The sequence below is a fragment of the Marmota monax genome, unplaced genomic scaffold, assembly GCF_021218885.2.
Source record: "Marmota monax isolate L192 unplaced genomic scaffold, Marmota_monax_Labrador192_F-V1.1 WCK01_AAM20220418_F8-fsc00073, whole genome shotgun sequence".
Taxonomy (NCBI): domain Eukaryota; kingdom Metazoa; phylum Chordata; class Mammalia; order Rodentia; family Sciuridae; genus Marmota; species Marmota monax.
In genome coordinates this window covers 4,015,620-4,041,305 of record NW_026692846.1, presented here as the reverse complement: position 1 = coordinate 4,041,305, position 25,686 = coordinate 4,015,620, and the positions used below count along the sequence as shown (strand labels likewise).

The 25,686-nt window shown below is 55.6% G+C and overlaps 1 protein-coding gene across 1 annotated transcript in view; it reads right to left on the bottom strand.

Annotated features, from left to right (window-relative positions):
- Kcnk9 (potassium two pore domain channel subfamily K member 9) overlaps nucleotides 1–23,172 on the bottom strand; it is a 31,698-nt gene extending 8,526 nt beyond the window's left edge. The window contains exon 1 of the mRNA XM_046449123.2: nucleotides 22,792–23,172. Within this exon, the coding sequence (XP_046305079.1) occupies nucleotides 22,792–23,074 (283 nt within the window). The 5' untranslated portion in view covers nucleotides 23,075–23,172. The remainder of the gene's footprint in view (nucleotides 1–22,791) is intronic.
- Nucleotides 23,173–25,686: the final 2,514 nt, after the last annotated feature.

Here is a 25,686-nt window from a genome sequence, read left to right as displayed (position 1 = left end):
ACCCACTGTGGCCAGAAGATCCTGTTCCTGCTGGCTTATGTGAGATTTCCCAGCAGTGGACAAGCCACTGAGCAGGAAAAGCCGCCTGGCCTTGCTCCCCTCTGAGCAGCATTTCCTTTAAAGAGGCTGTGACTGTCCTGTAGGCCCTCCATACTGGACAAAGGCAGGCTGCAACCAGCCTCACCCCTGACCTACCAGTGTTCAAGAACTGTCCCTGGCTCCTTCCTGCCCCTGGCAACGAGGCCCATCCGCACCTGGCTGTAGGTGATTGTTCCAGACTTCCACACACTTCGCATTGGCCAAGCGCGGATCGTAGTGTGGGCTCCAGAGCTGTGTGGAGGTAGGCCTTGGTGCTCCCGCCTGGCTCCTCGCCCACCCTTTTCCTTCTACTTGGGATGCCCCTGGCCACTACCACATGCAGGTAGCAAGCTCCACTCGTGTCTGAGCCCAGCTCAGAATGCCTTCCCTCATGTCCCTGCTGTCTCCCCCAGAAGCCCTCAAGCCCTGCTCTGAGTCTCCCCTGCAAGGAAGGGTAGTCGAGTAACAAGATCAACTTCCCACGTCAGGTCCGACCGCCACCTTAGTGACTGTGGATCACCTCCCTCCTGTAGCCTCCTCTTTGGTCATGTTTACTGTAACCTCCCAGGGAACCTGGTGTCAGAGAAGGGGTGGTGGCAGTCTCCAGCTCATTGGTGCCAGGGAACAGAATGCCTAGAACAGTCAAGCCCTGAATTCAGGGTCACTAGTCAAAGCCTGAATCATTGAGATTTTTGCTGGAATAAAGTCTTATTCTTTCCTGTCAGAACTTGAAGGGTGCCAGAGTGTGAGATCTGGAGCTGCTGCAGTCATTCCACCATCATAAGGATAACCCCAATCAGAGGAAATTGTCCCTGATATAAAAGATACAGAAGCTATTCCACCTGTGTCTGAGCCCATCCAACAGTCAACCCTATTCACAGAATGTTCCAGTCTATCTCCCAATAAATCTAGCTTCAGACTGTATGGGTTTTTTGTTTTTTTGTTGTTTTTGTTGTGGTGGTGGTTTTGTTGTTGTTTTTGTTTTTTGGTTTGTTTGTTGGTACAGAGGACAGTGTTTTATTACAATTAATACTCAACCAGGAGTGCATGTCCTAATACCTTCGCCTTCCTACAAAGAATCACAGTGTTGCCAACAAAGCCTTCTGTGTCCCCTGCCCCCTGCATCTCATTTGGTTCCTCTTACAGCCCACGTCAGATCTGAGGGGGGATGTGGGTCCAGGAGGTGACCAGTCTGTGGTAGACAGTGGCCAGCTGGACAGCCAGGTCCTGTCAAAGAGCAGCTGCTCCCTGTCCAGCAGCTAAGACTGTGGACTGAGATGGCCCCATTTCCTGAGTTGTAAAGAGAAGCTGGAAATATGGATTTTTAAAATGTGGGATTTAATTAGTGTCTAATTAAACATTCTGAAACATAGGCCAAATACAACAAGACAAAACAGACCATCATTTGTCTTCAACGGAGCTTACACGTGCTCCAGGCATGGAAGAAGGGAAAGACATCGGTAAATGCCCAGGCTCCCAAGTCTCCCTACTGACCAGTCCTCTCCCCACCTGTTCGCCTCACTCCACCCCTATGAGGTGAGAATCGCCCTTGGCTCCATTTCGCAGATGCACAGACCAAGGCGGCAAGAGAGCACTGCCCCACGTGGGCCTAGGTGGCCCTGCCCTGCACAGGGCCCACTGAGGCACCCCTTCCAGAATCAGTGGACCCATTTCACAAAGAGCACAGAGACTGTCCCGGTGACTTTCTCCCTGTGGGGACCCCAGGCCCGCTGGGCAGTCTGGCCCTAAGTACCACCTCGCTGTCCCCAGAGCCAGGAAGGCCCTCTGTGGCTGATTGACAGGTCTGGCCCTCTGTGGTTGGAAGGAAAAGCTAGCAGTTTTCGTGTTTTATTTAATGAACAAGTAACTTCCTCATATGCTTTTTTTTTTTTATTTCCAGAAAGAACTTTGGTTCACTTTAGCTCCCTCCTGTCGTGTGTCTTGGGGAGGAAACGGACCTACCAGACTTTTCATGCTCAAGCTGCAGCGCACGCCTGCCTTTCTGCCAGGAGCTAGTAAGAACCTTGTCCTTCCTCCTCCTCTGTCCTGAGGGCGGCCTGGGGCGGGGAAGGGGACTGGGCTTGGGGAGGGGGTCCGGAGAGACAGATGGGACGGGCAGGGGGCGCACCTCTGCACCCTGCCCGGCCCGAGGATCTGAGGCTGGGACCGCCCCTGCCCTCCCGGGAGTTTGCAGCTGGGGAAGGCGCACAGAGGTTGCGCCCGGGCGGGCGAAGGCGCAGAGAGGAGGCGCCTGCAGAATTCGGCCCCTCGGTCACCAGAGGTGCGAGTGCGCCCTCTGGCGGGCGTTTGGACGGCTGCAGAAACGCAGCGCTAGGGGCCCCAGCCGCCTGTGCATCCACCTGGGACCACACCCAGGACCTAGGAGTCCCAGGGAAGTTCTCTAATCTTCTCCGTAGACGAGCACGTGTCCGTGGTCAGCTTTCTCCCCAGAACTACCATCAGTCCATGAAATCTTGGCATAGACAAAATATGACCATAAAAATCACGACCACCATTTATGGAGGGTACCACACAGCTCAGGAGCTGAGCTGAAATATTTTGTTGGCTAACTCGCTGCTCCAGGGAGAGGGGAAGCCTTTAGCAAGGGAGGCAGTATTCTCTCTAGCATGGCTGAGAAGATGCTCCTTGCCTTGGGCTAAGCGTGGTGTCTTTCAAGTACTCTGATCTGGGATCTAGACCTGGGTCCCTGCTCTCGCTTGCAGGCCAGGTGCCCACCCTTTCCAGAGGGACAAGGACCTCTGCGGAGACCTGTTCCTGCAGCTCCCTCCATTCCCAGGAAAGATCTCCTTGGACTCTTCCATTCTCTTCTTCCCTCTCCATGCCTCACCAGAAAACAGAAACAACAAAAAAAGAAATCCTACCAAAAATGTGCATGGGGAAGATGTAATACTTGACTGACATTTTGAAAAGTCTCTGGGAGAATAAGCAAATTTTAAATCGAGCTAGGGCCAAATACTCAATAGATAATAATTGATAGTTTGGGTTTCTTTATTTTCTTAAATATTCATCTTTTAGTTGTAGTTGGACACAATACCTTTATTTTGTGTGTGTTTTGTTTTGTTTATGTGGTGCTGAGGCTCAAACCCAGGGCCTTGCACATGCTGGGTGAGTGCTCTACCACTGAGCCTCAACCCCAGCCCTGATAGCTTCATCTTCAGAACTTTCTTTTTTCTTTTTTTTTTTAAGTGAAAGCAAATTTATAGTATGTCTTTATTGTTCTCTCTTAGGTTTAATTTACCTGGAGCATGTGGCAGGGAATTCTTACTGGAAAGATCTGTTGGATCAGAAGAGCCAGGGCTTGAGTGCCAAGTGACCTCAGGATCTGAATCCCAGCCAAGCTAGAAGAACCATGTGTCCCACAGCCCCGCTGGGTGGATGGACTGTGCCCACCCCCATCACAGGACAGATTTCTACCCTCTCGGGGCCCAAGTTCATGGGGGTTCTCCCCATCTTCCTCCACATTCCCAGAGGAGCTCCAGGCACACAGGATCTGAGTAGTGTGGCCTTTGGGGGCCTACCCCAGGCCTCATGTCCCTCTGTGAAGTGAGTGAGACTCGAGCCTGGGGGTGGATGGGACAGGGAAGCCAAGGCATCAGAATCTCCATAGCAGAAGAGTTGAGCCATGGAAGTCTGCCCCTCTCAGCAGAGCTGGTGGTCCAAACAAAGGGAAGGAGCATCCTTGTGAGGCTTCTGAAGCACCGCCCCACACTTCACCGTTCCCTGGGCCAGGGCACCGGGATCTGGCTACAGTACAGGTTGGGGGCGGGGGGCGAACTCTGCCTTCCCAGCAAGTGCCTGGGTGACCACCTGCACTGAGAACCTCCTGTCCTACAGGAAGGGGCTAAGAGAGAACCTGCACCTGGCAGGGTAAGTGTCTGGCCTGAAAGGATGCCACCAGGCCCAGGGCGTGCTGGACTGAGCCCATTCCATGTCTTCGAGGACAGCGCATGTTTCAGTTGGATGGCAGCAAACACACCCAGGACTTCACATACTGAAGGACACTCATTTTGTCAGCTGGCCAGGTGAGGCGCACTCTGCTGTCCCCTGCCCAGGCCATTGTGCCCTGAGTAAATGGAGGGGAGGGGTCTTTGGGTGAGGTCAGTGGCTGGTAAGTCATAAAGATGTTAGCTGAGGCCTGCCAGGCCCTCCTGGGCTCCTCACCAGGGCACAGGGACCCTCTGAAAAACTGAGTCCTGTGCCTACCAAAGAGTTTCTGGGCCCTGTCTAAGGGGCGCTGCGTGGCCACAGGAGATGACTAGCACAGAGCTGGTGAGAGGTCACCAGCTGGAACATCCCCTCCGTTCAGCACCCTGAGAGGCCAGGGTGAGCAACCAGCTTGTGGGCAGCGGGGGCCAGGCAAGCCCTGCGAGGTCCATTGGATTCCCTGCCATGTCCCCCATGAGTAGAGCCTCAATAAAGGTCGTTAATGGTCTGGGTTCATTCTCCATTCGTTTAAGTGCATAACAAATGTCAGCCAGGTGGGCGTGAGCACTGTTCTCAGGTCAGGCCAGCTGTATGGCCAGCAGAGGGCATATTGGTCATCACGGTGCCACTGGGCTGTGGATGAAAGCAGCCTTCAGGGTCCCCAGCTCAGACAAGAAGCTGAGGCGCAGAGACTGCTGCTCGCAGGCTCCAACGGGCCAGGTGCCTGCTGGGGTCGGCACTGGAGGAGAAGAGAGAGGCCCTGTCCAGCCTCCCAGCTCTGGGGAGAAGAGCTGCATGGCACCTTACCCCACCGGAGACCAGTTCCACAAACGGGAGCTGGCCGCAGCCCATCTCCAGAGCCCCTCCATGAAAGCAGCAGCCGAGCTGCCAGAGCCCAGGGAGGCCTGGGGCGCAGGAGCAGCCCTGCACCTGTCTCCTGTGTGGCTGGGTCTCGGGCTCTGCCTGTGCCAAGGAAGAACACGGGGAGAAGCACCCTTAGAGCAGGCTCATGTTGAAGGGGCTCCAGGGCCACCTGTGAACTGGAAGTGGGGTCAGAGCCCCTTCTGAACCTGCTGGGAGGCGGAAGTCAGATGGACCTCCAGGGGTGGCCATGCAGTCCCCCTGAAACAAATACCTACAGGTTTAAGCTGCTTGGCACCAGACCCCAGGGAGAAAATTGTGCCCGACCAGAGCATTGCCCTTGTTACCCTTCCCAAAAGAGTCAAGGGTGACATCTGCTGGGGTGGACTCTTCTGCATCTGTCACTGCCAATTCCCATCAACTGCCATCATCAGAAACCAGCAGCAAGGGGCAGGCTGGCATCGCCAAAGGGAAGTGTGGGGTCACAATTATAATAACAGATACAGCAGACCTGGGTCCCAGTGGCACCTCCTGTGGCTCAGCTGTGTGACCTTGGGCGAGTCACCTAACCTTGCAAAGATCAAGAAATGCAAGACAAGAAATGGAAAATCCTTGCCAATCGAATCCCGATGAATTTATCTCCTAGACATCTATCCACTTCCCTTTATTTTTGACTTAGATTTTTCCACTTAGTAATTTTGCTGATTGCAGTTCTCTTCAGTGAGCAAGTATTATTCCTACAAAGTTTTTTTTAATAATATGAAGAACCAGGAAAAGTTGCTCACAATCCCACCACTCAGGAGGCAGCCCCAAGAGCATTTTGGTGTATTTAGGAAAAGGACTCAGAAAATACATCTTCCACAGCTGAGAGCAGGCTGTTTGTAAGCAGTTACACACCTGCCTTTTCACTTCTAAACAGCTTCTGCTGTTCTGCTGCCAATAAAAGTTCTTCATGAACGTCACTTTTAATTCTTCATCTTCGAGTAGGTACAACATAACTGCATCACCTCAGTAGATCATACAGGGAATCTGTTGGACTCCAATTTGTTTCTGTTGCTAATAACCATTTGAGTTTTTGCCAAAGGCATGCTGTTTTTGGTCCTGGAGATTTTATTCTTCTCACATGCAAAGACCAGAAACCAATTAAGTGGTAGGACTTGGGCAAGATTTAAAATTTGGGAACCTTTTGTACCCCCTTTCCTGAAAACGGGGTCCTAGCACCAATGAGATCTGTCTTCTCCCATGCACTCAATCGCTAGAGATAATGGCTCCCATTTTCTACATGAAGAAACGGGGAGGTTGCTCAACTTGCTCCTGTCACACAGGAATGGAAAAACTTCAGGAGCAGAATTTTTGAGAGTGGAAATCTCTGCTTAGCTGTCTTCAGGCCGGTGTGCTGGTGTTAGTGGCCAGAACAGGCACCATCACACACCCTAAGGTAGGTCACTTCCTAAGCCTTGTGCCTGGCAGGATCCAGACCTCCCTTCCTGGCAATGGCCCTCTCCTTTCAGAAGAGGTGACCCCACCTCCTCCTCCTGACCCAATCCAGAGCCCAGAAGGCAAAGAGATGACATGTTCAGAGTACTGAAAGTGAATTTGTGTCAACAAGAATTCTATATCCAGCTAAACTGTCTTTCCAAAACTAAAGAAAAATCAAGACATTCCCAGATAAACACAAACGAAACATTCATTGCTAGCAGACCTACCCTTACAAGGCATGAAAGGACTCTATTCAGTGACTCAAATTCATACCTTTCCAGCACCCTTTTTCTTTGTAACGGTACAGATAATTTGATGAAAGTATTGATGTGTTTTATTTGTAGCCCTTTCTCCTAATTTTAAAAGGTTACTACTTATAAAGAATAAATCGGTGCATAAATATAAGACAATAACAGTATAAAAGAAGAAAGGAAGCTCTATTGGAGCAAAATTTTATAAGCCATGAAGATGGTATCAACCCAAACTGATTTTTTCAAAATGCAGTTTCTCATTTGTAATCCCCAGGACAATTGCTGAGAAAATAATTCAAAAAATATAATAAAAGAAACAACAAAGAAATCAAAGACATTCTAGAAAATATCTACTTACCACAAAAGAAACCTGTAATAGAGAAACGGGGGGACAAAAAAAGACAAAATACCAACATAACAGAGTAAACTGGCCAATTCAACTCCTACAGGACCAATAAGTATGCTAAATATAAATTAAATGAATTTTCCAATCGACCTCCAGAAATCAGCAGAATGGAAGGCGGGTCTCCTCTGGAGGTGCTGCGTGTATCAAGCCCTGTCAGCAGACAGGTGGCCCAAACAGCCCAGAATCCAGCACACAGTTACGTAAAACCTGAGTTAGCAAATGCACTGTACTGAGCAGATCCATCCCCAGGTCTCCTGACTCTAAGCCCCGCTCTTCAGTCCAAGATGCCTCAAGGATTTTTGTGTCCTTGTTCTTCGCAGAATATAGAGTCCTCAGTGTGTGATGAGCTTGTCTCCCAATAAATCGGCATCATAAAAAATACTGAAAGTCAAGGATGTGTCTAATGCACCTTTCCTACTGAACGCCAGGGCTCAGCAGTGCGGTTTTCTGCAGGTCCTGCTGGTCACATGGGTGATTGGGAGCTGCAGTCACTTCCATTACCATCGAGAAGGCATCAGCCTGCATGTCTCCAGCATGGGAGGTCAAAATCCAAACTCCAAAGACGTTTCCGCTGCACATTGCTTTCGCACCACGGTAAGCCCAGGGTAGTGTATGCGGGACAGGCCAAGCACAGCAGGTATGAGTGCATGAGCGGGGGGCTGCTGTGCACAGAGGGGGCCCCCGCTCCGCCTCACGCCAGGGCTATCCCTTAAAACGGGGGGAGCTGGCCCCTTGTGCAGGGTGTTGGCTGATTAAATGGTCATCAGCTCTGCCCTCCATGTAGGGGAGACACCCCCTGAAAGGTCCTTCAGGAGAAGGGGAGCTGTGAGGTGGTCACCTCCCATACATTGGTCTATAAAATGCCAGCAGCTGGTGGCCAGGTCAGTAGGTACCATCATCTGGGCATTCCTGATGCTGGAGGCTCAAACCGCAGTGACCCTCTGGGACAGCCTGAGCCTGACCCTGCCGAGCACCACAGGGCCCCCACACTGGCTCCACCCCCACCTTCTCCTTGGAGACAGAATTTACTACCTCGGAGCTGGGGCTCAGGAGCTGCCCAGGCAGACACGGGCATGATGGGGACTTGCTGCTGACAGCAGGCACGGATGCATTCCTCCCACCCACCCTCTGGCTCGAGTGCTCCGCACAGACTCGTACGATAATGAGGTCGTGCCCCCATGCCTAGCACTGTACCTGGCACATGCCAGCCACTAACATGTCATGAGAATCAGAAGAACCATCACAAAGCCATCAGCCCTGTCAACCTCTGACTCCAAAGGGGGCCAGAGGCCACTCTTGTAAGAGGTATTTCAATGTAGGATGTCACAGATAAATGACCAGGAATGGGAAATGTTAATATATTTTACACATTTGGCTTTATTGTAACAATGAAAGAACCTGAAAAGTTTTATTTCTTTGTGCCATGTTTGTTATGAATCTAAGTGAAATTGAGGTCCCCCTCCCTAACCCCAGGATCTGACAGGACTCTTCTTGCCCACTATATGCAGACACTTGTTCAAGCCATACTCAAAACTCAAATGGGAAGATGTCAGAAAGTGCTCAAAACACAGTCGTAGCACTGCAACTACGAGGCAGAATTACCAGCTCTAGAAAAATCCATCCTCCCCGCCTTCCGGGGCCCATCCTCCGCATACTGGCCAGCTCTGCTCATTCACGACACCCTGAAAATTCCTACTCCCTGCAGAGACACACCAACCCAAGTCCTCCAACCCCAGAGCCTCAGCAGAAGGGGACAGAACTAAGTACCAAGTTCCTTTCTTTCACCTGGGGAGAAAGTGAAGGCCCAGAATGGGCAAGATAATGGCTCAGAGACCACACAGCAGGTGAGTGTGGCAGCCTGGCAACCCCAACCCAGCGCCAAGGCCTTGAAGCACAATTCCAAGTAGAGCTTTCCAGTCTAATGCACCAGGGGAGGAGGCAGATGCTGCTGTTACTTGAGGAAAAAAAAAGGAAATGCTAAGCAAGACCAAGAATAACCTAGAATAGCTGAGATTTATCTGGATTTTCTGCTTATATGGCCAGGGGAAGCTCAGAGCAGTTTTTCAAGATTTGCATGTGAAAACGGCCACCAGGGCCTCAGTGCCCCGACCTGCAGAATTGGCCCCTTCATCTGCAGTGGGGCCAGATGATCTCCCGCCCTCAGGCCCAGGCTGTCTGACCCACCCCATCGCACCCCACCCCCTTTTCCTCTCCATCCCACCCCCACTCTCACTGAGCCCCAGAACCCTCCAAGGCAGGCCCTCCAAGATTACAGCAGGAAACGGGCTCCTAGTCGGCCCTCGGAGCTGAGATGCCACCTCCTCCAGGAATCCCATGTGGCTCCCTGACACAACACCCTGGTCCAATCCTTCCAAGCACCAAGAGGTACCATGAGATCCTCACAGATGAGCAGGAAATGCCCAGTTCACTGTCTAATGGCCTCCAGGGGATACAGACTGGCCACAGTGAGTCTCGTCTGCCATTCCGTGGTGGGGCCCTCAGGATGGCAAACACGGATGTGGAGCTGCCCCAGCGTTGGCTGCAGGAGCCGATGTGTGGACGATGGAGCGGGGGGTGGGGAGTGGACAGAGATGGCAAGAGGATGGCTGGTGGAGGGGAGATGGACAAATGAGAGGGATGGCGAGGTGACCAGTGGATGGAACAGGGAGGGATGGACACATAGGAACGGGTAGGTGGAGGATGGAGGGGAGGAGGAGGGAGGGGTGGAGAGATGGATAAGGAGGGATGGATGGATGAGAGACGGAGGGAAGGTGGGGGTGGAGGCTGGAGGGTGAGGGTAAGTGGGAGAATGACGGACAAGTGACAGATAGATGCATGGTTGGCTAAAATGTGTTCAGATGGACAAATGGGTGGGCGGGAGAGGAGGAGCAGGCAGATAACTGGGTGGGTGACAGTGGGAGCGTGGTGGGCTGGAAATGCACGAGGGGTGGGCGGCAGGGCTGGAGACGACGTCTGGGGTCGGAAGCAGAGTCCCCTCCCCTCCTCCACTGCCTTGTCTCAGACACTGCTGGGGAACAAGCTGACAGTGACGGGGTCAGGCTGCAGACCCACGCGGCCTCTGGCTGTCGGGCAGTCTGACAGTCCATCTCCTTCCCTGCCCGTCCCTCACTTGGTGTCCAGAAGAGGAGAGCAGGGCTCTTCCACCTCTGGTAATCACAAGAAGCAAACAAAACAAAGCACTCTTCCGACTCGCTCCCAAAATAGCCTCTCACCACCCAGGCGCAGGCCAGCTCTCCCCCACTCAACCTGACGAGGCAGATTCTCCAGGCCCTAGGCTGGGGCCGGGGGAAGAAGGGGTCAGGGGAGCTGTGGGAGAATGGCGAGGCCTGGCCACCTTGGGAGGGAAGCGGCTTGCTGAGGCCCTGTGCGTGTCGGAAGTCCACCCTGTGGGATACGCCGCTTCTCATGAGAGTGAACTGAGGCCCAGGTAGGGGCGATCACTTCTGAAGACTGATCAAGCAGGTGTGTCCAACCTGAATGACTTGCTGTCCCCACACCCCTGGGCTTCCCTGTCCAAGATTCTGCCTGCCAGAGGTGGAGAAGACAGTGCCACGCCCCTAGGGTAGTCGGGAAGGATTTCCTGGACAGGAGTCAAAGGGAGATACTGCCTACAGCCAGGGGGAGACAGGGCCAGGCCCGAAGACTTGGGGAGTCCTGGAGGGCGCCCTCTGAGCCTCAGCTCCTCGTCTGCATACTAGGAAACAAGAGCCTGGGGGGGAAGAGGGTGGTCAAGGCACCTGGGGATGCTCAGGTGAGGGGGGACCCCTTTGTGCCACTCCTTCACCAGAAGACCCCCGAGTTTTACTGCACCCTGGACAGGAGGTCAGGTGTGGTGTCATGTCAGTCCTCGGAGTTCTGGACATTGATGAATAAAACAGTCCTGCTCTCTGGCCAGTCATTTGGGCAAACACCCGACGGTATCAAAAAATCAGCCACAAGATGGTCTCAAAATAGACTCCGACACAATTCCCATGGCAACAGCCCCAAGGGCCGCCTCCAGGGGACACGGGATAGGGCCAGCCCAGCCTCCTGGGAGGCTCCCACCATGGGGTGTCCCCCATCCACAGCAGGCCCAGGGAAGAGGGGCCCGTGGGTTTTCAGTTCCCTTTCTTCTCCAGAGAACGGGCAATATGGGAAGAAGCTGGGGAGCCCAGCAGCTGGGCGTCACCCCTCCCAGAGGACCAGGAGCCTGGAGGGCCGGGCGGCCAGGCGGCACCTCCACGGGCAACCCCCTCCTGCCCTCACCAGCTTCGCAGAGCAGAGGCACTGGGCCAAGCCCACGGGGGGGGGGGGGGTGCAGTTTGGGGAGCAGCCAGTCAGGCCCAGAGGGAGGGAGGAAGGAACCGCAGGAGCCCCAACCCCAGCAGCACTGGGGGACCCACCCCCCAAATGGCTGCTCCCTCTGCTCCAGAAACAAGAATGACAGAGGCCAGCCGCCGTGACAATGCTGCAGGGGTGACCCTTACATTTTGGTATGGGCACCGGGCCACCCACAGTGGACGCCCAGGTCCTCCAGATGTGCCCCACTCCAGAGAGGAGAGGGAGGTGCAGGAGCACAGCTATTGAGCTAACTGGTGGCTCTCACAGCCAAGCCCAAAGCCAGGAAAGGGAGACACTGGAGGGGCCCAGCCCCGAGTGGGGAAAGAAGGCTCCCTTCCCTTCCTGCAGCGCACCCTCCTGGAAGCTCCAACAGTACCATGGGATCCAGGCTGGGCCCCCAGGACCGACCCTGGAGGGAAAAGAACAATGTCAGCAGGCCCCTGAGCTGAGCAGGGAGGCTGAGGGGTGCAGGGAGAGCCCTGGTCCCGTGGAAAGCAGAGCCGCCTTCCAACTCGACCACCCACCACTTCTTGCAAACACCTGCTGTTCAGATTCGTGGGCTGCTGTTTTTCAAGGATTTGCTTTTCTGAAAGACCTAAAGAATATTCTAGAACAGCTAAATATAGCTCTCGTGAAAGCTGTCCCATTTACATGCCTATGTTCATTCAACAAACATTCTCCAAGGGCCCGCTGGGTGCCAGACACTGGTGGGTGGACGTCTCAGCCACCGTGAAGCGAAGTAGATGGTCTCTGTCCAGAGGTGCTGGGGACAGGGGACAAAGACCAGTTTGGGAAAAGTTAGGCATGACACAGGATGACAGGTGTCAAACTTGCAGGAGCCCTGGAGCTGTGAGGACACACAGGAGAGTCATCTGACCCCCAGAGAAGGCTGCACAGAGGAGGGATCATGGCTGTTTAGAGGTGCCTGCCCCAGACTGTGACAGTCTGTAAGGGACAGCAGTGACATGAGGCAAGGGGCTGAGTGGCAAGCAAGAGGTTGGAACTCAAGGGCCATGGTAAGCAAGGCATGAACACTTAGGCCATGGGCAGCCATCATGGGCTTCTGAGCAGGGGAGTGAACTGATCTGCCCTGACAGCAGGTGGCCAGCTCACTGCACATCAGCTCAGCCAAAGCCACCTCAGAAATGCAACTGGGGGAAGGCTGTCCCAGTGCAGTGGTCCTGCCAGCCCCCTAAGGCACTCAGCTCACCCCCAGAGGAAGCCAAAATTAGAGAAGGAGACACAGGGAGAGAAGGAGGGAGAGATTTTAAAATATACACACTTAAAATAACTTTTAAAGAAAAAAAAATACGTTTGCAAATTATTTACAGATAAATGCCAATAAGAGACCTATAGGATACAGCCAAAGCAGCACACAGAGGAAAACACATAGCCTTTAGTATGGATTTTATTTTTTAAAAAAAAGTACATAAAACAAGTATTTGTAAGTATAAAAGCAAAACCCAAGATAATAACTTACTATAACTAAACCCAGAGCTGGTTCTTAAGATCACTAAATGTTGGCAACTAATTTTATATGTTTCCAAGCAATGTAAGAACCAAAGAAAGCACATGTGAAGGCTAGAGCCTGTGGAGAACCAAGGGTTTTGTCTCTTCTGCACAGCAACCTGCTGCTGGCTGTCACCTCCTGAAGTAAGGCTGAGGGGGAGGCTGGGCAGGACAGGACACTCCCCTTCTATGCTACATTTTCCTTGATTTGTCCCCAGTGTTTACTATGCAAATTTTCAAAAGAATACATAGTGGAAAGAATTATGATTACACCCAGATATGAACAATCCACCAGATATTAACAACTCACAGTCACTCTGATTTCATCTAAGACCCTTCTCACTTCCCTTGAAATTCCGATTATTTTAAAGCAAATCTCAGATATTACGTCTACAAAGGCTTCAGTATCCCTTAAATATGAGAACTCATGTATTCTACACAGTCATAATAAAACAACCGCACCAAAAACTTAGCCTCTTGTTTTAAAAGGCTGTCCAGGGGTGATTTGTTACACATCCCTCGCTAACTGATACAGAAGGTCAAGAGAAGCAGTATATAACAAGACAGTTACAAACACAAAACCAAAGTCGGGCTCCTTAGGTACCAATCCTTTCTGCTGCTTGTTAACTGTGTGGCCTGGTTTCTGAAGCTCTCTGATCTCCCATGTGCTCATCTATAAAATGGTGATACATAAAAATATTTTTAGGGTTGAGAGGATGAAATTAATTCAGATACTCTCCATAAAAACCTAGAGACCCATGGACATGACAAAAATGGTAGCTCTCTCAAGCTAGAGAATGAGGCTACATTTGCTCTGGAGACGCCCAACCAACAGGGCCGACACCAGCCAGGGGAGCCCTTTGTCCTCTGTTGTAAAGCCAATGCCACATCTGCCTTTGCCTCTAAGTGAAGTCAAGCTCCCCAGCCCTGGGGATTCGGCAGTGATCCATCCTGAGAGGGCAGGGCTCTTAACTACCAGATGACGACCACTGAGCTGGCCCTCCCCATAGCCAGGAGCACGATCCCAGGCAGGGGAGTGGCTGGAATGACACTCAGGCCGGGCTGTGGGTGTCGTGGGAAAGAACATGTTGGGCACACCACCACCATGGGCAAGCTCTACCCACGGGGCCATGGCCCTCCTGACATGCAGCACAGAGCTCCCTGCCTCTGAGGTCCACCCTGCCACTGGCCCAGACAAGTAGGAACCACCGTGCCGTCACTGCCCGTCTCTACCCACAGCCAACACGTCCAACCATGGTCCACAGTGCTCCTGCCCCCGAGGCTGCTGCTTGTCCAGGAGGGTGAGGGCTCAGGCATCCTCAGCTGCATCCACAGACCCCCTGGACTAGCCCAGTGGACTCAGCACAGATTCACAGCTGCAGGTGGGCAGCGGCCATTGGCTCTGCGTGGCCTAGTCCAGCTGCCTTTCAAAGGCCAAATATTGTGAACAAAACACTGAACATCCAAACACTCCCGGCACTTCCAGAGAAGCCAGCATCCACAGCAATAGCACAAGAACACAGCCCCGTGCTTGACCCTCTGATCGGGAAATCTCACCCTCTGTGGGAAACCCTCAGAGGCTGGGCTGAGCAGAATCTAGACTCACACCAAGATGCTCAAAGAAGCACTGCCTATAATTAGCAAAGAAAGAAAAGCACTAAATTGCTATAAATAGGTGTCAGTATATTCATTCAGTGGCTCTAGAGCCATTAAAATCAATCTCCCTAAAGACTGGAGATAGGAGGTGATGTTTGCTATAAACTGAAGTAGAAAGGAGGCCCAGAGTGCAAGGCCCACAGCAGAGAGGCCATGGTGACCCCCCTTACATCTTCCACTCCCTCCTCCCCAGAAGGCCCCAGGTTGCCTGGAAAAGCCTCACATCTCATTCCCAGCCTCCTTTGCAGCGAGGTGGATCATGTGACATGGCCCAAGCCATTGAAATACAAGTAAAAGCTACTGTCTGGCAGGGCCCGTGACAGCCGAAGGCCATGTCACAAGGGATGTCTTCCCCCCTGGTGCCTGGTGGACTCTCACAGGCCTGGCACCTGTGGTCACCTGGGGGACTGAGATCACACTTCCAAGCCTAGGGAAAGAGATGCTCCATACCCAGAAAGACAGGTCCCTGCCCTGTCACCTCTAAGAAATACGACAGCTTCCCCTTCAAGAGTCTGCAGCCTCAGCCTGCACCTGCCTGCCACCCAGGACACAGCCCACAACTGAGGCACACCCAGCTCCAGCAAGCACCCAGGCACCCAGACTGCCACCCCCTGGGAGCAGACAAACCAGTGCTATGGCCCAAGGGGCAAAGGACATGGTGGGAAGAGGAGGGCAGGGCAGGGGCCAGGGGCTAGGACAGAAGGAGACCAGGACAAGGGTGGAGCTGGGTGGGCCCAATGTGGGGACATTGGGGCAGATGGAGTAGGGGCAGATGGCAGCCCAAGGGCTTGTGAAGGTCATCATGGGGGCGGATTGGAGGGCAGGGTCAGGAAGTCGTATTTTCCCAAAAGACCAAGTTGGAAAAATGTACCTCCTTGGTTGGACCCCGTGGCCCCCAAGCCCTGCAGCCCACCATGCCATGGTGGGCTCCTTTCTCAGGTGGAGGGTGCTCTCTCCTCCTCAAGGGACAGTTCTCGGCCTCGGTGGCCTCAGGCCACCCCACACTGGGCCTGGGCCAGGAGGCCTCTCACTCTTCCCCAGCGTCACACAATATAGGGGCTGGGCTCTGTGTCCCCATTTCACACACGAGGAAGCTCGGCTTCGGTGCGTGAGATGGCCAGTGGGACCCGGGGACCTTCCTGCCACCTTGGTCCTCTGTTCAGATTCACAGACCAGGCATAGAAATCTCTGAGGCTTTGCTGGGGAAACAGGTGGCATCGTGGCCCACCCAGCCAATGGGAAGGTGCCCCTCAGCTGGCCAAGGTACAGGGGGGACTTGCCTCTGCCCTCCAGACCCTTCCAGCACCCCCAGCCACACCGTCACCGTGTCTCCCACCCACCACCCCTCCCCACCCACCTTGCTCATATGCCCCCACCTCTGCCCCAGGCACCTACCAGGACTGAAGAGGACAAGGCCCATTCAGGGAGGTCCATTCCACTAGGCCAGCTCCTCCTTCCAGCAGCCGTTCCTGGCCAGGCTCTGCCATTGCTCAGGCAGGGGCATGGTGAGGGTGAGGCCAGCCAACCCTCACCTGGTGGACATGCAGGCCCAGTGACCGACAGGCTGAGCCTCACCTCCCACTGCTCCTCACCCCGCCACACTGGGACTCCCATCTGCCTCCCTGTCTCAGTCCACAGCACCCAACCCTGTTCAGTGCCCCGCCTTCCTCCAGAGAGCCACAGGCTGCAGGTGGGTGTGCTTGGCTTCGAAAGGAGAACTTTCTACAGGCAGAGGTCCCCAGGGTAGGAAGAGGCAGGAAGAGAACCCCGGGACAATCCCCCGAGGACAGGCCACCGGAGCCCCCTTCTTTGATACCTGTGGTGGAGAGGACGTTCCAGCAGGAGAGGAAGAGACCCTGCCCTGCATTTTTACGTCCCAGAGCTGCCGTGCCCAGTGACACTCTAGGAGTGGCCACGCCCTCCTTGACCAGCCCAGCCCACCGGGTGTTTGCCTTCTAACTCCCAGGGCTCTTCCTAACTGGTGAGGCCAGGTGTGTATTTCCCTGGTCCTGCAGGAGGGCTGCTGCATACAGCAGGCACGGAGCTGCCCCTGCCTCAAAGGGGCAGCGCCTCTGGGGACACAGCCTGCCATCTCGGCTCATCCCACGTGAGCAGACCTACCCAACAGCTGCCAAGACCCTTCTGCTCTCCTGGACCCGGACCCCATGTTCCAGAGTCTCCGTAACAGCAGCTGGCTCTGCCCCAGGAGGAGACTGGCAGCACCTGAGGAGGCCCCCCACAGGCCCCCCTTCCACGGGGCAGCTCAGAGCTCCGAGCAGCACCTGCAGCACACGGCTCAGGTGAGGTCCTGAGCTCCCGGAGCGGCAGGCATTCGAGCAGCAGCTGAGTCTGCAGCGCTGGAGCTGTGGCTGTGTGCGCGTGTTGGTGACGTGAGCGTGGCTGCTTACAAGGGTCTCTTGAGGTGTACACTTGTGAAATGTTGCTCTTCTGTGTGAATATTAAATACAAGTTTTCAAAAATCAAAAATGACTGGATTTGACTGATGATTGGACCAGAAGGAGACGGGCTGGAGCAATGTGAGGACCCCACACTCAGCCCCAAGGCGCTGAGACCTGCTGCGACCTGCGTGCTTGGGCTCTGCACCCTCACAGGGCACCGCAGCCATGCGCAGGGAGGGAGGGAGGCGGGGGAATAAGAAATGAGTAGAGGTGAGTGGAGGACGGAGGGAGGGGTGAGCAACAGGAGGGACCACACAGGGGCACGTGGACGGAGGGGCAGGGAACCCAGGGCTGAGCCCTGCAATGGTGCACGGAGGACCGAGGGACCCAATGGCAGGGAGGGGGATGAGGGACAAGTGAGTGGAAAAATGAGTATAGAATGGTGGCTGGGGAGAAGTGAGTGACACCGGGGTGGGTGGGAGAAGGAGTGACGCCATGGTAGATGGAGACCGCCAAGTTCATGGAGAACTGGGTGTCACCGTGGCAGATGCCTATGTGAATGACAGGTGTGCAGGGCAGAGGGAGTCGATGGCGGAGAGGAAGGATGCCTGGTGTGAAGGGTCCACCGGCACCTGGGCAGGAGCAGGGAGCACGGAACAACGCAAGGGGAGTGCAGGAGGTGCTCGGGGTGAGGGGCGCCATGGCAGATGGTGGAAGGAAGCGTGGGTTCAGGAAGGACTTGGTAAGAAATGGCAGGTGAGGCACAAAGGAGAAGCGCACGAGGACCAAGGGGACATGAATGGTGGGTTCCTGGGGAAATGGGTGACGCAATAGCAAAAGTGGGGGAGTGGCAGGTGCGTGAGGAACTGAGTGACACTAGGCCAGGGACGAAAGACAGGTGTAGGGAGGACTGAGTGATCCCATGACAGGTGGGGAATGAGTGACAGGAAATGGAGATAAGACAGTGGCAGAGGGGAAGGAGCGGTGAGTGAGTGACAGCCAAGGACACGAGGAGGGAGGATTGCATGAGTGAGGCAGGGGACACAGTGGCACTGTGGCAGATGGGGGCACACGTGTCGTGGGGGGTACAGAAAGCGCCGGTGGCAAATGGGGCGATGACCGGTAGGACGGGGACAGCCAAGTGATGCAATGGTGACGGATGGCGTGAAGGGCAGGTGTGTGGAGCACAGGGTGGCACAAGGGGTAAGGAGGGAGTGACGGCCATGGCCCAGAAACACAGGTGACACAGGTGAGTGAGAAAAGGGCGAGAGTGGACTTCCATGGACAGATACGATGGCACGGAGCCGGTGGAGTGAGTGGAGAACTGCATGACCAAATGGTGGTTGGGGAGTGAGTGACAGGCCCGAGGACAGAGTGACACGATGGAACGTGGGGTGTAAGGAGAAGAATAGGGAGGAGAGGACCGGACCAGTGAGGGCTAGGAGACGAATGGCAGGTGTGTGGAGGGACAGTGGTGGGTGGTGGGTAGAGAACTGTGGCTGCGGGGTCAGATGGGGGACGAGTGGCAGACCCCGAGGAGCAGTGACACACAGTGGGACAGGAAAGTGAAGCCGGAGTGAGATCCAGATGGGGAAAGAGGGCCAGGTGCCTGGAGCACTAGGCGATAAGTGGCAGTTGGGGGATTGGGTGCACCCCGAGCCCGGTGGCCCGGGGCAGCTCGAGGCAGTCACTGGGCTTAGCTGACCCCACACTGCATGCAACCACTTGGGTTCCCGGCTCTGCCTGTCAGGGCCAGACCTTCTGCAATCTAGTCTGTCACCCAGAGCCGTTGATGCTGGTGGCACTGGTGAGGCAGGGTGGGGCTTGGCAAGTGCTAACATGTTTCAGAAACTACACCCCAAAATGGGAAATGCCATCCATTTCAGGAAGTCTGTGTGTGGCTCTGCTGGTGACTAGAGAAGGAGGTTCCGACGTACTGTGTTGGAGCAGCTGCAGAAACCCTGTGCTTTTTCTCTGAGTGCCCCACCCTGGGCTGGACCCCGGTCCTGAACCAGTCACCTCAATTCCCATAATGACCATCCCAGTTTCAGATGGACCCAGAGAGACAGGGGAAATAGTGCCCCCTCCTCCAAACTGTAGCTAAAAAAGGAAGACCCCATGTCTCACCCTCCTTCCCCGACGGAGACCAGTGTTTGAATTGTCCTCCCCAGCTCTGCAGAGGAGATCTGGTCTCTTCTTCTGTAATGATTCTAGAGGTGGTAACAATCTAGATCCCCAAGATGAGAGTGAAGAAAGAAATGGCAGGGGGGTTCCACATCTGTCATATCATGGGAGAGCCCAAATGTGGGATGCAATTTTGGCTGAAAATGCTTATTATGAGAAGGTGACAAGATGGCGCCCAGAATCCCTTACACAAGCACCAAGACCTCAGCCCCACGCAGAGCAAATTCAGAGAAAGCACCCACACCCCGCCCAGACCCTCCCGGCTCTCCTGACCCCCACCCTCCCATTGACAGGTCTTGGGACGGAGACACTCAAACTGCCCTGCTAATCAGACAGGTCAGGCAAGGTACAGATAAAGGTCTCCCATGCAGAGGTCTGAAGCCTCACAAGTTTAGAACTAAACAATAAAATCCTTTCAGAAGAGCCACAAGTGGCACCGACACAGACACAGCAATGGGGAGGCATGGAAACCAGAACCGGGTGGTGATGTAATTGCATCTGCCCTTTGCGGAGCTGGCTGGACTGGTGCTGTCCCCTGGTGATCACGACAGCAGGCTGCTATGCCCAGGGCTCCCTGGAGATCTGGGGCGGGATTCAGTGCAATTTCCCTCCAAAGCCTTTCACCCAGGCGCGGCCACAGATTCAACACGAAGTGGCAATTATATGTGTTTTTTAAATCCATTTCACAGAGTGAGCTAATAACTGTATCTGAGAAGATGCGTTCATTAGAAGACGCCAGCACCCAGAGCTCCCACCGCAGCCTCCTCGGGAGGCTCGGACGCAAAGTTGACGCACACTTGAGAAATCGCTCAAGGTTAGATTAAAAATAAGAACGCCCATGAAGATTAACCCGATTCATTCACATCACTGTCCAGTAGAGACTACTCCTTGGAGGGCGGGCTCAAGGGTGGCTTTTGTTCTAGGCCTAAGAGCACCTTAATTTGCATTTATATTAAGAAAAAAAGGAGAAGAAAACAAGCAGAATTAACTGAAAAGGTGCTTTATTTCCTGTAAATGTGAGCTCTTCTGCTAAAAGCTTCTTAGGCCAAAGAGCACGAGGCTGGATCAGCCACTGTCCAGGAACTTGGACTGCACACCTACTAAGTGCTGCACTGCGCCTGGCAGCCCTGGGCATGTGGGACCCTGCTGGCCCCCAGAGGCTGCCACCCAGCGCTGACTGTGTGATGGCCTTTTGACAGGTGGGCAAACTGAGGCTGGGAGTCAGGAAATGATGTCCCAGGACTATGGCAGGATTCAGATTCCCAGTCTGTGGGCTCCACATACAATATCTGTCCACTAATGGGCAGTTGTGTTAGGGCACATGTGTGAGAAAGAGAGTGTATATGTGTGTGTGAGGAGGTGAGACTATGGGTGTGTGTATAAGAGTGTGTGTGACTGCATGAGAAATAATGTGTGGGTGTGAGACAGCATATGAGTGTGTCTGTGTAAGAAAATGTGTGTGTTTGCATGTGTGAGTGTGCATGAGAAACTGTGTGTATGAGACGGCGTATGAGTGTCTGTGTAAGAAAATGTGTGTATAAAAAATGAAAAACAATTAAAAAAAGAAAAGAAAATGTGTGTGTGTTTGTGTGTGTGAGTGTGCATGAGAAACTGTGTGTATGAGACAGTATATGAGTGTGTCTTTATAAAAGAAAAAGTGTGAGAGTGTGCAAGTGTGTGTGTGTGTGTGTGTTCTCCAACCCTGCTTTTCAGAAAACCAGCTGAAACCCCAGTAAGGGAGGGAGAAGGTCACATGTTCCTCAGGAGCCCCTGGCCCTGCACTGAGGTGAGCCCACCACCCCTAGATGAGATGGCCGCCTCCATGTCCATGTTTCCCGTGTTCTCTTCAGAGGTTCACCATTAGGAGCACATGTCCAGAATCACCCGTCAAGATCAATAATGCAAAACATACCTTGATAAGAACTTCGTTAGTCACAACAGTTTGTTTTTAATTAGAACCTTTCTGTTTTGTTTTTTTTAACTCCATCTCTTTCCTCAATGCTGTTGCTCACCTCCTGGAAGCAGCCAAACCTTTTATGTGCTGTTTTACGACTGGGAGCCAGCACGGTCGCCACGTCACCTGTCTGGGTCTAGATCACAGAAAGCACCTTTAGAAACCTGGGCTTCCTCCCTCCCTTGCAAGGCCAGCTCCACGGGCATGTTTCTTGCTCTCCTGCTCTCCAACACATAGGCCCCCAAAATCAATGACTTGCACATCTGCATGCCACCTCCACAGTTTACAGACAGAAATGACGGCAATGACCAGCTGCCCCCCCCCCAACACTAGAAACACAACAAGGAGGAAGGACTCTTCCCTGTTTGGTGCTAGCAGAGGGCTTGGGGCCAGCAGGGGCAAAGCTGATCACGGAGCCGACAGAAGGGCAACTTCCTTTCCGAACATTAAAACCTGCACCAATGAATTAAACATTGAAAACAAGATGACACTCTAAAAAGTCTTCTCAACCAAGAAGGAAAGACAGGCCGTCCTGTGCTGGTGCTTCCTGTTGCATATGGCACAGAGAAATCCACCCCCCACCCCCAACTCCCCAGCATGTAGAGCTTTGCAGACCAAGAAAAATATCAAGGGAAATTAGAGGGGAGCTCAGGGAGGGAAGTAAGGCATGGGGGCTAGAGAGGGCAGGAAGAAGGAGACCTCCGCCCAGCACTCAGGGGCCGAAAGGACTGGAGGGACAGCGTTCTGGCCCTGGCAGGTACAAGAGACACCTAATACCCTAAAGACGCAGCATGCCATGCTGGGACAAGTGTGACCCACAGAAACGCAACACGGCCTGCTGCCCACAGGGATGAAGGGGTATGCTCAAATGCCCACAGGTCTCAAAGTGGCATGTTTGAAAGTCTCTCAACACCCAGCCTCAGTGGGGGTGATACCCTAAGGACACACCAGACACCCTGCTGGGACGCATCCCAGGCCTGGGTTTTATAGACAACTCCAAGTGCACCAGCTGGACCCTCATGGGGTGGGGTGGGGCTGAATGTCTCATTTCCGGGCAATATCCAGACTTGCCTTACCCACAGTCACAATCTAGGGGGTGGGCCACCCACCTCCATCCAAGAGCAGTTCACCTGCCTGGTCCCCACCTGGAGTGCTAGAGAGCACTCTTCTCCCGGGAGCCTGACATGGCCAAGCTCAAAGAAAAAGGGGGTGAAATCTGGTCTCAGGGAAGGCAAAAGGGAGATGAGAGGCTAGCTAGGGTCAGTGCCTCCCACCCTCAGGAACAGACTCCAGCTGCCTAAGTCCTAGTGTGCCAGCCCTCTCCAACTCCCCAAGAGGTAGTGAGTGTAAGTCTTGGAATCCCGCACAGCGCAGCCCGCGTTGGGGCGGTGGGTGGGTGGGTGACTGCGATGGGATTATTCTTAGCGTTCCACTCTTCGAAAAAGTGGCGCCTCCGCCCTCGGGGCTCCAACACACTCTCTCCAGGCTCACACGCCTGGCCCAGACACGGGCGCTGTGGAGAGCAACGGGTGGGGTTCCCAAGGAATGCGCTCAGAGGCATAAGAGAGGAGTGGGCACCCCAGAGACCAGGGGGCGCTGCAGGAGAGCCCCCACACGAGGCTACGGGTACCCCAAACACCCCGCACCCAGCCCTGCGTCGCGCTTTCAGTGATTTCCCGGGACTCTTCCGGGAGCCGGGCGCCCAGCGGAGGCGCACCCAGCGCTTACCTATGGTAGTGATGACCGTGATGGCAAAGTAGAAGGAGCCAGCGAATTTCCACTGCACGCCGGCGCGGTGCGGCTCCGACTGCAGGATCACCAGCTCGAGCTGCCGGTAGTCATCGCTGCTGATGTTGTACTTGCCCCTGATCCGGATCTCCTCCGCCTTGAGCTTCTCCTCCTCGCGCATCTCATGGTCGGACTCCAGGGCGTCGAACACGGCGGCGCCCACCAGCAGGTACGTGAAGGTGCAGGCGATGAGGGACAGAGTCCTCACGTTCTGCCTCTTCATGGCTGCCAGCAAGGCGTTGGTGCGGGGGACCTGTCCCGCAGGCTGGCAGCCGCGCGCGTCCCACTGCAGCGCCCCGCGGCCGCCGCCTCCTCCGCCACCGCCGCTGCCACCTCCAAGTTGTAAGCGGTGGCAACAGCAGCAGCAGCAGCCGGGAGGCGGGGGGCCGGCAGCCGGTGGGGGACCCCCTCCGCTGGGGCCGCCGCCACCGCGAGGTGGACGGCGGGCCAGGGGTCCCGCGGGCCCGGGCTCAGAGGAGAAAGCCGGCAGGCACAGGAGGCTGCTAGAGCGTCTGGGCCAGGCGTCCTGTAACCCCGACACTCTGCGCCAGGCCCGGCGAAAGCAGCCCGCCGTGTTGCGCTGGGCCACGAGGGGCTGCCCAGTGACGATCCTCACGGACTGGGTGGCCCTGCGCATCCCGCCCCTAGCTCCCGCTGGAGGAGCAAGAGCGGGAGCCGGGGCAGGGGACAGGGTGGAGGGAGGAGCGGGGGTCCTGGGCTCCTCCTCGGGCTCCAGCTTGACGGTGGGCTCCAGGTTGACGGCGGCGCCCAGCGAGGGCGCCCTGCGGGATCTCTTACTCATTTTTACCCCTTTCTCACCCCCTTCCGGGGGCGGAAAAGTTTGCTAAGTGGCGGCTGTCTCTAGAGTCCCTTGCTTGCGGGGAGGGAGCAAAGCAGGTGCAACGGGTGAAGCAGCCCGATGCCCTAAGGTCCGAACGCCCCGAGCCCACCTGGGCGCGCGGGGACACCGCTGGGTGTCCGCCGCGCGTTGGCCGGTCTTCGAAGTTTGCTCTTCTCAGCCTTCAAGACGCAGGAGCGGGGCGCGGTCTCCAGACGGTAGGGTCTGCAGCGGAGCTACCTCGGGGACAGCCAAGGAACTGCGCGGCGGCGGCGGCGGCCAGTTAGCTTCTCCGGGGGCGGCGGGCGCGGCGGCAGCGGCGGCGGAGGCCGGAGGGATCCCGCGAGCCTGGAGGAGCTGCGGGGTGGAGGCGCGGGCGGGCGCGGACGCACCAGCCGCGCAGAGGTCTGAGCCCTCCGGCGTCTGGGCGTCCGGAGAGGCTGCCGCCGCACTGGCCTGCCTGGGGCGCTGCGTGCGTGCGCGCTGGAGGGAGGCTGAGTGTCTGTGTTCGTCTGTGAGTGCGCGTGTGTGTTTGCGCTTGACAGCCCCGCTCCGGCGGGAGGGCCGCGGGGGGGGGGGGGCGGGGGCCAGGCTACGCCGAGGCCGGGCCTCCCTCCCTCCCTCCTGCAGCCTCCGGGGCGCGCCACCTCCCGCCTGGTCCCCAGCCAACTGCGAGGCGGAGTGGCAGCTCCCGCCGCAGACCTAGCGCTGCGCAGGGCGCACAGGGAGGGAGCCCAGAAGAGGCGGCCAGAGCCGCCAGGGAGGGGGTGGGGGAGGGTTTAGGGCTGGGTGCCGCCGGAGAGGGGGTGGGGGGCGGAGCCACTAGCGGATTTTGGCGGGGGATGGGAGAACAAACGTGGCTTTGGGTCCTTCTAGCTCTGCTCCCCTCCGAGAGCGCACGCAGCGGTGGCAGGCAGAGAGTTTGAGGGACCCGAGGCTGGGGAAGAAAAAAGGGATCCAGCCGAGAAGACAGACTGATGGCCGAAGGGAGCGGACAGATCAGGTGGAGAGTGAGGAGCAGAAGGAAGGGGGCCATGGGCACCTGGGGGCGCGGCACTTGCGGCCAGCCACCTGGCGCAAGAGCATGTCACCGGCCCGGGCCACCGCCTTCCAGAGTGGTGGGGTTCTGAGAGCCGCCTGAGTCCCTGGAGTGGTGCCGCCCGGGTGGCCCAGCCAGCACCTGCCAACCTGAACCATTTGCCCAAAGCGCTGAATAGCACAGGCTGCCGCTCTTAGAGTAGGGACAGCAGAAAAGGACGTGGCATTTCCCCTACAGTACCCTCCCTGTTGCTTTTCTGAGAAGCACTCCTGGTACCCCGTGGTGGGGTGCGGAAGCTCCGGGAAGGCAGCCCTGCCCCTCCCCCAGCCGCACCGCGCCGCAGCCCGCCTCTTGGGGCCGGTGCCGCGGGAGCCCACGTATACAAGACTCAGGCCGGGACACAGCTATTCCTTAGGTCCAGAGAAGAAGCTCAGCTTTTTCTCCTTTCCATTTAGGCCTTCTGGGTCCCCTAGCCCCCGTCTCCCTTTAGGTCGCCCTAGGCTTTCCCACATGAATGACTCCTGGACTGGGGGCGCTCCAAACCACGCCCCAAACCAATAGGACGAAGCCGCGAGAGACCCTTCCTTGGCCCGGCTACCTCCTCTGACCCTAGCCAAGGAAGAGATGGAGACTGGGGAGTAGGGTCCTTCTCCTACCACACCCCGAGGTCTAAGAGGCCGGCAAGGAGACTAGCACCGGCTGGGGAATCAGACCCAACTCTGTAACAACTCCCGGACTCGGGGGAGCTCCAGCTTCCCTCCAGGTCCCACCTCCGGCGGCGCTCAGGCTCCTGGCTCTCCGGGATTGAAGGGGTCTGGGATCCCAATGCGTCAAAGAAGAGCCCAGTTGGAAGGCTCTGCACAGTACTTTGAGAGTTGGAGGGTGCGCATTGGGGAAAGTGACATCGCGCTGTGCGCTGTGTCTGGGCAGTCTGCTCTGCTGGGTCCACGGGAACCCT